This window comes from Sceloporus undulatus, chromosome 2 (genome assembly GCF_019175285.1).
Source record: "Sceloporus undulatus isolate JIND9_A2432 ecotype Alabama chromosome 2, SceUnd_v1.1, whole genome shotgun sequence".
Taxonomy (NCBI): Eukaryota; Metazoa; Chordata; class Lepidosauria; order Squamata; family Phrynosomatidae; genus Sceloporus; species Sceloporus undulatus.
Window position 1 is genome coordinate 309,895,835 of NC_056523.1, and position 14,941 is coordinate 309,910,775.

The window sequence follows — 14,941 nt, forward strand, 5'->3', positions numbered from 1 at the left end:
GTTACTTTCTAATGATGAAAGCTGTGAAAACAGTCTGATATGATTGCAACTTGTTTTTTGAGTTTAATATAAAGTTTAGAATGCTAAATAGTGTGTTCAGCTTGCACATGTCTGAGAAACCTCAGAGAATTTCATTAGACCCTGCTTTCCTCCCCTGCATATACATTAATCACCTGTACAGAGAGGTCTTATTTTTGTAATGCCCCTGTGCATGCAGGGGTAAGGATGCAGTACCCCAATTGGACTGTACCCACAATGAAAGAGAATCATGCCCGAAAGAAAAAAGGAATGGGGGGGGGGGAGAATAACTCTATTTCACTGTGCCAAAATAATGGATTTAAAATTGTATGTAAAGATCTACAGTTGCCTACTTTAAGTCATGAACAAAAAGTGTCATAAAATTGCTGGGAAGAAAGTGATGGCTTTGGAGCAATGCAAGCCTTAACAAGGTCCAAATAATAAGTATCCTTTGAAGTGATTGGGAATAAAGATTTGCAGAGATAAAACAATAAGTATTATTTCTCATGACTAGTTTCAATTTGGCACCAGTGAGCATCAGTGGGCTCCTTGTGTTCAAATCAAGAAGTTTTTAAAATGAGTGGATTTTTGTGTTACTTTCTCATACACATGCACCCCTTTCAAAGTGAAAACTTTTGATTAGAGGAGGAATGCAGTACACACTGGATAGCTCCAATAGACACAGGGCCACTCATTGGAATATTTTGAACATTTGCTGCTGGGAAGTTAAGGAGCCGATTACTTGATTTATGCCTCTCTGCGTATCTTTTTATGGCTTTCTGTTTAATAGGGCTGTGCCAGATTTAAATTGGCACCGGCCATATTTGAATTTAGGTTTGGTGATATTTAAACAAAATGGGAGGATGGATACATTCTAGTATGATTTAATTGCTTAATGTCTTATTTGTTTCCCAGTCTGATTTGTTCCCTCCCAATCCTAATTGTTTATGCACAGTGACTAGTTTAGGAAAATAGTATCCGAGGGGAGTTAGATATTCTCCAGTTGGACTGGAGTATATTTAGTATATTTAAAAGGATATGCACCAAAACAAAAAATTGGGAAACCAGCTGCAAATTTTCCAGTCCAACTTTGGTTTTGGCCTTAATCAAATTGTTTGCTAAAACCAGACAATCACTGGGGGGGGGGGAGCATTATTTTTATGAAGAATTGCCTAAATTGTTTTGTGGTGAAGTTAACAAGGCAATATGTGATAGGCTAGAACATGTGGAGTTTGTGCAAATACCAAAATGTAATGATGCTGTCCTCCTCCCAAAATTGTCTAATTCCAGTATGTCATGAATTTTTAATCCATTTTATTGAAAAACAGCATTGAGATTTGGTTTTACTAAGAAATAATGTAAAGATGTGGTCAATAATTAAATGTAATAAACGTGAGTTAGTTTTGGAATTACTTTTGTTTTTCTGTTGTTCTGAAGACTACTGTACTTCATATGTAAACCTCTAGTATTTAGCCAAAACAGCAGATGCTATTTAGAATGTAATACACATCTTGTATCTTTTGAAATTCATGTTTTAAATTGAAACAAACTTGCCCATATGACGTTCTTCACAGCCCCTTAAGGTAACAATGACGAAAGACCAAATGCTAGTCTCAAAAAGAGTAGGCTCACTGAATTATTTATTAAGTCAACACTTAGGTAAATCTCATTAAGTCAGCGGATCTTCAAGTTGGAAATACCACCTGAATTTTGGTTAGTATTCCCCATAAAGAACTGCTTTTTCTACTTAATGTATTTACTTCAATGCCATGACAAAAATAGGGGGAAAGCCACATATATGATCACTTGTTTTATTACAAATTAAAATACAGGATAAGATTCTTAAAATACTTTTTGCAAAAGAACTTAAATAACCCTTTTGTTCTTTTGTGTACCAGTTACTATTGCTCACTTCCATTATATTCCTTCCCACTTAGCCACCTAGTTTAATGTGACAGCCTTTTATATGCAACTTCATAGTAGCTATAAGTAAGGGAATGGTAACTGGAGAGATTTCCTCTCTTAGGTAAAAGTAAAAAGGTGAAATAGGTTAACCTTGCCTAGGCTCTAATTACCAGGAGTTTGGTAACTGATTGGAAACAGACAACCTCTGTGCCATCTTGCACCATATCTAAAAGTTACAAATGGATATTTCTCATTGTCAAAACCAAACCCATTTTCCAAGATGACTGAATGAAGGTCAAAATAATATTAGGGACAGGAAAATTGTTTGCTAGACACCTCAACCCAGCTGTTACAATTCAGAGGTTAGGGGTCTAGGTAGGTAAAGTTATATATTTCTGTGAGCAAATGATTTAATCGGTCAGGCTTTATTTTCCTCATCCCCTGAACTTTATAACCCAGGAACACCTAGAGATACCCATTTAATAATCCAACACTGTTACAGACTGCCAAAATAAAGCTGCTTCGGGTCTCTTTGGAGATACGTTATTTAAATTATGCATGGGTCTTAAGAGTCCGGAGGTCACGCCAAAGCCACACTCCATTTCTAAGCACTGGAGTGCAGCTTTGGTGCAGCTTCCGGATTCTTAGGATGCATGCATCATTTAAACAGCATACCTCCAAAGAGACCCGAAGCAGCTTTATTTTGGCAGTCTGTATCAGGCCTGAGCCTGCTACTGTATTCGTCCTTGAGACTCTAGGACTTCTAAAACAGCTGTCCCTCACAAGACAATTATTTTCCTATGTTGAGGAAAAAGACACTGGGGTGTAGCAATAAGCATTGGTTCCCATTTCACACATCTCTTTCCCTCTCTTGTCACATCAGCCCCTTTCTCAGTGCAGTCGCACAATTACACTAAAATGAGAACATACCACTTTGCAGACAGCCACCACTACGTCTCTTCTCATTTGTGCAACTGGGGCTCTTGCCATCACACTCCCTTTCTGACCCCTCCCAGCATGCCTTTAGGATTTTCTTTTTAAAAATTCAACTTTTTTGCACAATTCTGGAGCTCTGGAGCTGCGATTTAAACTTCAAACTTAAATTGAGGCTACAGAGCTCTGGAATTGTGTGAAAAACTGGAAAATGAAAGACTAATGAAGAAGAAGGGAGAAGGAGGGGACTCTGAAACCACACGCCTGACCATTGTGAAACTACTATGGGAGTGACTTCACATGTGGGGCATTGCACGATTGCCAGTTGATTCATGGGTTTCTCCAATGATTGAAAAGGGACAGGTGGAGGACAGGATAGCTATGGGTGGGAGGCAGTGTCATGCAATCAGCATTATCACCAAAGCCACTTCCTTCCAAGTTAAATGGCAGTTTACTGCATGTGATAATCTCCTTAGGAGTTTTGTCCCCTATCAAGGGTTTTAGGCTGTATCTCCCTGCCACTTCAAAAATAAGGGAAAATTATTCCATGAGATAAGTATACAAAAAGGACACCACAGGTTGCTCTTTCCATAGTAACAAGCTGCTGCCATAAGGAAAAGTAATGATTTTCTACACCAACCAAAATAAAATAAAATCCTCATAAGGTGGCTTTATTTGTGTGACCAATGATAGTCCCAGAGGAATAGGTATATAAAATATATAAAAACATGGAAACATTTACCTAAAAACTGCTGAGAATATCTTCTAAAATAGTATTTCCAAAAGCAGGTGATGCACATGTTGCTTAAATGTCAACACTTTGTACATGATTAGTCAGTCTTGAATAGACTTCAGTTAAAATAGCCCCCAAAAAATACATTAGAAATAGTAGAATCCACCTGCTGGTACTTGTCTGCAAATAAGTCAGTTTAAGCAGTTGTGGACTGCACTGCAAATTATGAGGTTAAAACCCCATTTTGGAAGAACTCCAGGTTTTAGTAGCACAGCTGTTGCTATTAACTAAAAATGTTTTTGAAGTCACGTTAAAAGGCAACTGGACTTTTCATGCTCAGTCTACACGGAATCCCCCAAATCTCGTTCTTCTTGCAACCAACTGTAGGCCTTGCAATTGGTGTAAAATAGGAAGAGTTGATCTTTAAATGAGGAAGTGTTGCTTTTAGAAGTTGTAGGGAACTGGCAGTCACTATTCCAAAAACCTGGAGCGTTTTGAGTGTAGCTATTTCACCAAGTTCTCTAGAATAATAAAAAAAGATACTTAAATGAAGAGAACTTTTAGAAAATGAATAGAACAATTCTTCATATTTGAAATACAGTATGAATACAATATTCCCTTATCCAGAAAGGGCCTTATCCAAAAAGGTATCCAGAAAGACTTTAGTTACCTTAAGTGTGTCTGGAGATAGTGGGGCGTGCAATTATGCAGTAGTGAAAGGTGCTCAAGGACAGCTCTTACTAGGTTCATATACTGCTTCTAACATTTCATTTCAACTAAGAACACTGTTCAAGGCAGCTAACACAATAGTACAGCTGAATATACCAATGCTTATTGCTCTGTTCGCTCATCTGTTCCATGTTGTTTAGAAGGCTACTTTTGCTGTTTGATGAAGACCATGGCACTGCAAAAATAGTCTTGGGTGGGCTTATTTTGTCTGCATCTGCTGTGCATGCTCAAGAACTTAATGCAACCTCAAGTTGTCCGTTACATGGGAGACTTATAAGACTGCTCAACTGAACATAATTCTGCTTAACAAGCAAAAGGCCTGATGCTCTAGCCAATGAAGCTAGTATTCCACGTTCTACACATTTTCTACTTTTGAAAGCTTTGGAGCAGCAGTTTGGGAATAAAATGGGATCCATTGCCCTCCCACTCACAACAGAAGTAGACTTCAAAATTTGATTTGTTGGTATTTTTGCATGTGAAGGGGTGGCTTGTGCAGCCTCCAGTGGCTCCTAGGGATGAAAAATTGGCCCCTAGACTCCACAATTTAGTCATCTTTAGGAAATGGTTAAAGAGTATATTTGCTCAATAACATGGTCACATTCAACAGAGCAACGGGCTGAGGTGGCAGAAGAGGACCAGAACAATCCAAGGAAAACATATACTGATGAAGCAACATTACAAGGCATGCAGACTGGTTCCTATGGTTCTCATGGAAAGGGATTACTTGATTTATAGTCTGCCTTTCACCCAGAGCTAGGATTCATGACATGGATTTGATAAGGCAGTGAGCAGAGCTTGAGGGGAAAACAGCTGGGACTCTATGTCAGCCAAAACTGTCTTGCCACAATGGAAAGGCCAGGACTAATGCTTACCTTCATTATTCTCACAAGTGTTACATAAGGCAAGATTCAAAAAGGCACTCTATTATTCACTTGATACAAGGTACCTTGCTTAACCGTGTCTCTTACTAAAAGGTAAGTAAGTAATTGGTCCAGTTAAGGCTTACTCGAAGACAAGTAGCTCTAAGACTGCATAAAGAGAATTTAAATGATTTAGTAGGAGCAATATTTCTTAACACTGTGGAAAGTGTTAGCACTGTGGTTTGTTAGCAGATGCACTGGAAGAAGATCTGATCCACTGTAATCCTGACAAGCAGGAGTAATGAAAAACCCCTCTAAATGGGGCATCCTGGATAACATCATGACAAAAGCGATGTGGGTGGGTATGAGAAAACAACTGAGGGTCAACTCTTAAAAGGATAATAACTTGGACCATTCAAGATAGGAGGCACAGTTGATCTTGACAACTCTAGGACGATCCAGAAGGATCTCTGATACACTAATAATCCTTTCTCCCCTTGCTTGAAAGCTGCAGTAGAATTTCTCCATGGATATGCTTCTTCGATGGCAGGGAGGATGTGGGTGGCAAGGAGTCTGTTTCCACATTAAAATTATATTTTAACACCACCCTATATTATCAAGAGCCACACACTGCTGCATTTCCTCTGAAATATACTCAGCAGTCCAATTCTAAATACATTGACTCTGGGAAGGGAATATTATGGACTTCAGATCTTGTTGGACTGCTTATTCCAACAGCCCTAGCTAGGGCTGGGAGAAGTCCAACAACTTTTCGAGAGCCACATGATTTCCATATTTGTTCTACAACAAAATAGGTTTAGAATTGGAAATTACTCACAGTAAGGCTGCTGGTGGTATCTGATAGCATCGACTGAGACCCAAGTGCTCAAGATGTGTGAGCTGGTAGAAGTACTGAAAGCAATCAGGCTTCAACATAACACTGTCACTGCAATTAAAGTATTTGATTTAAGTATATTTTACACACATTTAAAATGTAACAACATAAAAATAAACATGTAGCACAAATGTACTCCTTATTCATGGATTTTTTTATCCATGGATTCAAGCATCCATGACTTGAAAATATATTTTAAAAAAACATAATAAATTCCCCAAAGCAAACCTCGATGTTGTCATTTTGTATAAGGAACACCAATTTACTATCCCATTGTATTTAATAGGACTTGAGCATCCATGGATTTTGGTATCCATGGTGGGTCCTGAAACCAAACCCCAGCGGATCCCAAGGCCCTCTATATTCAAGTTAATTTTGTTATCAAAGGATATTTATGTTGTCAAACTCAACAATGTAGAGACTGGGTTTATGCAGAGAGGCCAAATCATGAAAGGACACTTATTTATTTCAAAATAGTTTGGAAATCAAGTATGCTGCATGTAATGCATTTCTTGGGGGGGGGGGGGGAGATCCTATTTGAAATACTGTACTAAATACTCTCTTCCATTAATGTAAAGTGTGTCAGGCTGTATAAGCCCTCATCCTGATTTGGAAGCTAAGCAGGCTTCAGCCTAGTTAGTACCTGGGTGGTGGACACCAAGGAATACCAGGTTCTGCATGCTCTATTTCAGAGGAAGGCAATGACAAACAACCTCTGAATATGCATTGTCTATGAAAACCCTAATTAAATTTATGAGGTGGCCATAAGTCAACAAGTGATGAAGTCACATACACGCAGATAGAGGGTGTCGAATCCTGGTTCTCAGAAGATTTCCTTGAATCTTGTAGTACAAGGACAGGGAATCTTTAGTCCTATATGTTTTGGACTCCAGCTGCAAGAAATTGCTGCCAGCATAGCTGATGGTAAGGGACTATGAAAGCTTGAGTGTAAAACAACTGGGGAGCAGAGCAAAAAGATTCCTCAGCCTTGCTATGGGACCATGTTAGCTGGCTCCAATCAAGAATAAAGCTAAACATTTGGTGAGGTGGGAGCTCACTTCTCCCTTGAAACACTGAGATCACCAAGGCAAGCAGTTTTGAAAGCTTAGCAATGGTCTCTGTAATTTACAATGCTTCTCCACACATTCCTGCAACAGACATTCTCTAGTGCATATTTGCTAAAATAACACCTTCTGGTTCTGTTACTCCTAATCACAAAGCAAAAGAAAGCACTGAAGGTCATCTACACTTACTGTCAGCAATGACATATTTTTATTCTTATTCTGGAATGAATGCAAGATACTTGTGATGACATTCAAGCCTTAAACAGCTTCAGACCTTGATAATTGAAGAACTACGTGTATATATTCATGTGTGAGTCTAGAAATTTTAGTCAAAATACTGACCTCCCAAACAACAGAGCTGACTTATCCATGGGTCAATGTAAGTTCTGCATTTTAACTCTTATAAAAAAGGACCATCCCCTGGTTAAAGGCAAGAGCATAATCTGTCCTGGAAGCACTGATCCCCCTCTACTCACTCATCCATCCAGACTTTCGTGTGAACATAAATAGTTATAACTGCTGACATTTTCTAGTTTCTTTGACATTGTTTTCCTTTGCTTCATCCTTTAGACCCAACCCTAAAGTTTACCCTCGACTTACCCACAGGCCATATCAAAATCCATTATTTTGGCCCCCAAATCTGCCCTCGACTTATACATAAGGTCAACTTATCGTCAAGTATATACAGTAACCTTCTATCCATCAGCATCCTTATCAGATTCTTTCATACTTTCCAGAGTGTCTGTCTGTTAATACATTATGCAGTCATTTCATAAAGGCTCTGCCCCTTATACTGAGCCATGTATCCATTTAAGAATATTCTTTCATCTGTTGAGACAGTGTACATAGTGGTTTGGGTATTGGACTAGGACTCTGGAGACCAGGGTTCAGCCATGGAAACCCGCTAGGGCAAGTCACATTTTCTCAGCCTCAGTGGAAGGCAATGACAAATCTCCTCTGAAGAAATCTTGCGAAGAAAACTAAGTGATAGGGTTACCATAAGTCAGAAAAGACTTAGGTACATAACAACAACAAAGAGGCATTCAAATGTTAATATTGAGCATTTAAGCATATTAATGGGCACCTACTACAAGTCTAATGGGACATATAGCATAACCTTATTATCACCAGCATACTGGGGGAGTTTATCAGCCTATGAAGAACAGTATGGCTATCTAAGGTAGCAATCTTCCTCAGTGGAGACCTATCCAAAGGCAATCTAACCTAAGGAGCTCTCTTAGCAGCTTACAGTCTTTTTAGGGTTATTTTATCTATTGGATGTCTAAGGACAGAGTGAGACTAGAAGCACTGGCATTCTCACCTATGCTCATCTCAGCATTTTCCCCCAGCTTTAGGCTGAAGTCAGTTTTGCACTGACACTTACACAGACTCTCACAGATCTAACTTCCTGTATTATATCTTTTACCGTATATGCTCTACTCTATAGGATATACTAAAGCAAATATTGTACTTTAAAGGTATTCTTCCAGGTCACAAAAGTGGCAACTGAATAGTCTTGCCTGAAACAATACTACTGCTTCAGCTGAATGGTATAAGCAGGTTTTGACAAATATTTTCACCAAGTCAAAGGGCAGGGTATAAATACCCTAAATAAATAAATAAATAACTATCCTCCTAGCAAGCATGTTGAGTAAAATGCTTCCCCGCCAAAATAAATAAATAAATTTCTGAAGCTGTAGAAGTGACCAGGGATCATTATGGTATTTATTTGAGTGACTTTTCTTCCAACCCAGGCCCACGGTTGGGAAACAGAATTGAAAGCAAACGTCCTCCTTGGGCTGTGAAAATCTAGCCATTTTTGTTATGTATCTCAGCATACCACTGACATTCTTGTGAGATACATGTGTGCTTTCAGCTGTATTCTTGCAGACCATACACAAGATAAATTAAAATAAACTAATGCAAACTTCTTTCCATCCATATTCTCATCTCTGCTGCTGCCAATATTCAGTTGTCTCTAAAAAGCAAAAATGCAGCCCCCACCAGTTGTTTTAGAACAAAGGCACCTGCTGCCAAACCAATAAATTCCTTAATTTATTCTTTAGAGCATTACTTCACCAAGATACGAACAAGTTCAAATTCTTACCTTATGTCTAAATGGACCAAGTTGGGACACCGCTCTAATAATGTTTTAACATCTGAAATGACAAGTCAAATACAATCAGCTGATCAGATATTAATAAGTAGAACATTTTTCATCTAGAAGTACCACACCTGCAGTTAGTTATTCATCCATGATTTCTATTACTGTTTTATTTTTAATGTTTGTATCAATTTAAATTATTTGTTGGGGGGGAAAAACACTGAATATTTTCTGCTGACTTCTTTCCCATGTTTTTAAGGGACTAAAATATAAACATGTGAACTGTATATTTGTATACAGTGGGCCCTTGTTATCCACTGGGATTTGGTTCCAGGACCCCTCGTGAATAACAAAATCCATGGATGCTCAAGTCCCATTAAATACAATGGCATATCAAAATGATGTCCCTTATATAAAATGGAAAAATCAAGATTTGATATTTGGAATTTATACTTTTGGGGGATATTTTCAAACCCTGGAAGCTTGAATCTATGTATAAAAAATCTGTGGATAAGGAGGGCCAACTGTACTTGGAAAGTCTTTTGATCTTAATGGAGAAGTCAATACAGGAAGGGACAGGATCTATGTGCATATCTTATTTCCTCTGTCCACAGTGTTCACTACTTTAGATAGATGAACTAGAAGTTGGATTAAGGCATTGCATAATTGTCACTTACTATTTGATGTTCTTTTGGTGCCTGTTTATCAAACCATTTCCTGTATTGCTATGTACTGTATATGCATTATCCTACTTGAGAGTATGTATTTTTCCTGGAAAATGATTAACCATCCATTATGAAGCCAAGCCCTCCCTCCTGTTCATCTGCCTTGGTCCAGGCCTTGGAGGTAGAGAAGAACTGCTGGACCTCTTACCCTTTCCCTCCACCGCTCCCTTCTCCTTCTGTGTCATGTCTTTTTAGATTGTAAGCCCGAGGGCAGGGATCCGTCTAACTAAAAAGATTGCATGTACAGCGCTGTGTAAATTTACAGCGCTTCATAAATAAAGGCTAATAATAATAATAATAATAACAACAACAACACTTAGAACCCTAAGTTTTAATTAGTTTTGAATTATTCTAGATGACTTCCAGGGTGAATGATATGCCACTTCAATTGAATGTTCAAGTTGGAAACTTACCTGACATCAGCAGATTGTGTCTGTATCCACTGATATTCAGCTGTGTTACTTTTGAAGGAATATGATTAACTGCTGCTGTCACATGATCTGCTGTGAAGTCACACCAGGACAAATTCAGTTCGTCTAGACTGTGCACAGTTTGGGGGGGGGGGGGGGAAATAATGTAAAGCCATGTATTAATTAATTATTTAGAAAGCACCTAAAATGTTCAGGCAGGCATGAAGAACCTGTGAATGTGTTGGACTTCCAACCCCTAGAAGTCCCAGCAAGTGCGGCTAACATTAAAGAACTGTAGGAGTTCAGTCTAAACCAACTGGAAGGCCAAAGGTTCTTTACCCCTCCAGTATGTGCTACAGAATACAGTGGTGCCTCGGGTTACGAAATTAATTCGTTCTGCGGCTAATTTCGTAACCCGAAAAACCTTCGTAAGCCGAATTGCCATAGGCGCTAATGGGGAAAAAAGCCGCGGCTCCATTTAAAACAGCGCCGGAGTTTTTTCGTAACCCGAAAAAACTTTCGTAACCCGAAACAATAAATCCCTATGGGATTTATTCGTATCCCGAAAAATTCGTAACCTGGGTATTTCATATCCCGAGGTACCACTGTACTAAGAAAAGACAACTCTGTCCACAGGCTTACAAGTGAAAATTGAAGATAAGATGCATATGGATTTAAAAACAAAACAAAAAAACAAATCCATCTGATGAAAATGAGGAGCAGTAGATAAGAGCATTTATCAAACCAAATTGTTGCCCAGAGCACAGTATATTTATGGGATTTGTTGCCACAACTTGTGCTAATGGCTACTAGTGTACATGGCATTTAAAGGGGTAAGATCAACAGCTACCAGCCAAACACCCTCTTCACAAACAGATTCCAGATAGCTGTTTGCCATGGAATACAGTTGCTGAGAAGAAAATACTGCTACTGTGCCCTGTCTATGGGCCACTTGTCCCCAGACATTCCTATGTCCTATGTATGTCTATTTGCTTTACAAATAGCCAAGCACACCCCCAGAAGCACCTAGGGAAAATGGCTGGCTATTTGAAAGCTAATTTAATCTAGTAAAGCCTATTTTAGGCTTCAAATAGCCTTTATTCTATCTGTTCATTTATGGTTTTAAAAATAGGAAGCAAGATAACTTATCAAACTCTGGCACTGTCTACCCCGAATGAGGAAAACACAGTACAGGCCTGGTATGTTCAGCGGGACATTTCTTTAAGTCATAAATTCAAATTAGAAGCACTACTGATTTAGCAGTACCAGATGTCAATGTTCCAATCACACTTTGTATATGAGGAAATAGGAAAGAGATCTGGACTAATTTATACCTAGCAAGAAGTGCTCCTAACCTTTAAAGTGGTCAAATGGTCTAAATCAGAACTGAATGTCCACTTTAAAAGTATATTAAGAATGAACAGGTTGAGTGAAAACTGATGTATGCCTGCAGAAATAATATGTATCTAACCACCACTTCTCCCCCACAATAGTGGGTTGAATAGTGGGCTATTTTTGTTTTCCTTTTCACCTCAAGGGGCACCTGTTTTCAAGGCCAGCAAATAGCTAACCATAAAGCCTTCTTCTGTTTAAAATGCAGGAGGACATAGAAATGAAAATGGAAATAAACACGAAGTTGCATCTGTATCTTTCTAACTGAAGTTCCTGAATAAGAGAGTTTATATCAACAAATTTATAGAAGCGCACTGGAGCAATGCTAAGTCCTGTGTTGTTTCTCCCTTAATTCAATGCACTTTAACTACCTGGAACAGCTGTTCAACATTGCCACCAAGGTTTCTACAGAAAATCCAGAGCATCCACAGAGATTCAGTCGTACCAAGTTGGAGTTCTGTGCTATACTTCTGAGAGAGGGAAAAACAAAACAAAAAGAGTGTCAGAACACTTCTGGAACAATTATTATTCATTTGCTGTTGTGTGCCTTCAAGTCATTCTGGCTTATGGTGACCTTAAGGCAAACTAATCATGATGCAAGATCTTTTCAGAGGGAGTTTGCCTTAGCCTTCCTCTGAGGCTAAGAAACAGTGGGTTTCCATGGCCAAGCAGGGATTCAAATCCTGGTCTCTAGATTCAAAATCCAATGCTCAAACCACTACACCATCATGGATCTCATTGTTCATTTATATCCCATATTTTCTCCAACGTTGGACTCAAAGCAGCTTACAAATTTAAAAAGTACACACTGATATAAATAAAAAACATCAGTAAAAAAAATGAATTATTTTTAAAAGGCAACCATTTAAAAATCCAGTAAAAGTCAGAGGGTAAAAAATAAGACACCATGCAATTAAAAAGCCTATTGCATTCAATTTCGAAAAGTTGGTTGGAACAAAAATATTTTCACTTGCTGGTGATAGCAAGGAATCTTCATAGTTCCCTACTAGGGAGCAAGTCTCAAAGTCTGAGAACAGACACCAAGAAGGCCCTCTCCTTCTTCCCCACCAAATGCACAAAGGTCTCTCACAAAGACCTTAGAACAGTGGTTCCCATTGGAAAACACATGTTCGCATGTAGCGATGAAAAACAATTGTCTGGTTGGGGGTCACCACAATATGAGAAACTGTATTAAAGGGTTGCGGCATTAGGAAGGTTGGGAACCACTGCCTTAGAACCTAGGTAGGATCATATAAGAAGATACTATCGTTGAGATAGCATAGATCCAAGATGCACTGATCTTTGTAGGATATAACCAGCACTTCCTTGTAGCCAGCCCTGGTTAGCAATCTGGCTGCAGCTCTTTGGGCCAATTGATGTTTCTGAGCCTCTTTCAAAGGCAGCTTCAGACAGGGTGCATTACAGTAATCCAGAAGAGAGTAACCAAGGCATGTCACCATAGATCAAGAGGCTCAATCCCTGTGTCAGCATAAATGGCCCCAAAGTAACCATGGATTAGAGGAATCATAACAAGCAATGGAAAAAACTCTACGTGGCTTTACAGCAGCCATGGAAACTGCAGCAATGGAAAACATTTTTTTTAAAAAAACACATTGCAACAGGCTGCATCACCCCACTGTGAATTCCACTTTACACTTCTTATTTCAGGTAGTTATTGGGATAAAGAAGGATTTGGGGGTGCTGGAGAGTTTAGAGGTATCGAAAAGTAAGCTGATGCTCTTGTCATTTTTCAGTTAGTTTGAACTGGAAATGTTGTCTGATTTTTAAAACAACTGAGACGACTTAAGGAAATCTGAGGAATCACCACAAATTTAAAAAAGGGCTGAAAACGTATCTTTTCAAACAGGCATAGCCCCAATAGCCCTGTTGTGATCCTTCTCTCCCTCACCGTTGTTACAATTGCTGCTAGCTTGGAATTGTTATTGTTGTTTTATATAATGTTTTATATAATGTAATTGTAAATTTCTGACAATGTTTTTACTGTAAATTGTATGTTGTTGGATTGCAAAATCCACCATTGATCCCACCTTGATCTTTGGAAAGGCGGGCTAGAAATAAAGCTTTTATTATTATTTATTATTAAATATCCTTAGGCAAGAATTACTGAGCTGGATCTCACTGATCATATTGCTAGGCAGATTCCACTAATCCTTGCATCTCTGAGGTGAGGCCAATATTGATGATACAAACATAAATATGATAAAAAATTCTTTAACCTTAAAGAATTCTTTGTTCACTTACTCAATGATATCATCAGCAAGTACCAGCCCTTCCAAGCTGAGGTTTTGCAGGCTCTGACATCTACTAAGGATACTTTGAAGATCTGCAACTTTCATTGTACAGTTGGATAAATCCATATGTTGCACCCGAAGGGATCTGAATCCATATGTTGCACATGAAGGAGCCCACAACAGAGAAACAAACAAAATGGGTTGATACTGGCCTGTCAAAACACAGTCTTAAGGCAAATAAAATCTTCAAGGCCCTAGATTCATCCTGATGCCCTTGACTGCCCTTTTTTTAGCCAGATAAAGGAAAAACTGCATAGGTAGGCATGGCAGTTGTGAATGACTTCCCCACTTTAAAAAGAATCTCTGCAACAGAAAATTATAACATCAGAGAGAAGGGTTCTAGATCAACCTACTCTCTGCTATACTCTTACAGGAAACGTTCAATTTGGTTGTTTTACAGGTGGAACAACTGTAATCCCACCTACAATCTGAATTGGAGAAGTTCATTCTGCCATTTTAGGGTTTTACCACTTCAATACCACCTCATTTTGTTGCATGTATCACATCCAACAGGCAGGTTAGGCTAAGTGTCTCTTTCTTCTCCAAGGTCACACAGCAAGCCTTAGGAGTCAACAAAGATCTGATTCAGAAAACGTAAGAAAACTTTTTAAAAGGTAATTTCATTCAGAACATAATTACCTGTTTGTTTTAAATGAAGGGTTCGCAATGCAAGATCTCGGACAACAGAAGGCAGTTATACCCAACGGCAGCAACTGACCAATTACACCTGGCAACAGATTTCTACCTGCAAGATCAAGAGTCTGCCAGAGTGACTCATCAAGCCTAAAAGGAGGACATTAGTTTAGTGGTTAGCAAACAAACCAAAATTTAAGAATAAACAAGGTTGAAGTAGACAAGCTC

General features: G+C 38.7%; 1 protein-coding gene across 1 annotated transcript in view; it reads right to left on the reverse strand.

The window, feature by feature from the left end:
• Nucleotides 1-3,506: 3,506 nt before the first annotated feature.
• Nucleotides 3,507-14,941, reverse strand: part of SKP2 (S-phase kinase associated protein 2) — an 18,997-nt gene continuing 7,562 nt past the window's right edge. Inside the window, exons 5-11 of the mRNA XM_042451391.1 lie at nucleotides 14,720-14,863; nucleotides 14,031-14,165; nucleotides 12,140-12,238; nucleotides 10,380-10,507; nucleotides 9,245-9,296; nucleotides 6,017-6,124; nucleotides 3,507-4,110 (exon numbers count right to left, since the gene is read on the reverse strand). Of these exons, the coding sequence (XP_042307325.1) occupies nucleotides 3,900-4,110; nucleotides 6,017-6,124; nucleotides 9,245-9,296; nucleotides 10,380-10,507; nucleotides 12,140-12,238; nucleotides 14,031-14,165; nucleotides 14,720-14,863 (877 nt within the window). The 3' untranslated portion in view covers nucleotides 3,507-3,899. The remainder of the gene's footprint in view (nucleotides 4,111-6,016; nucleotides 6,125-9,244; nucleotides 9,297-10,379; nucleotides 10,508-12,139; nucleotides 12,239-14,030; nucleotides 14,166-14,719; nucleotides 14,864-14,941) is intronic.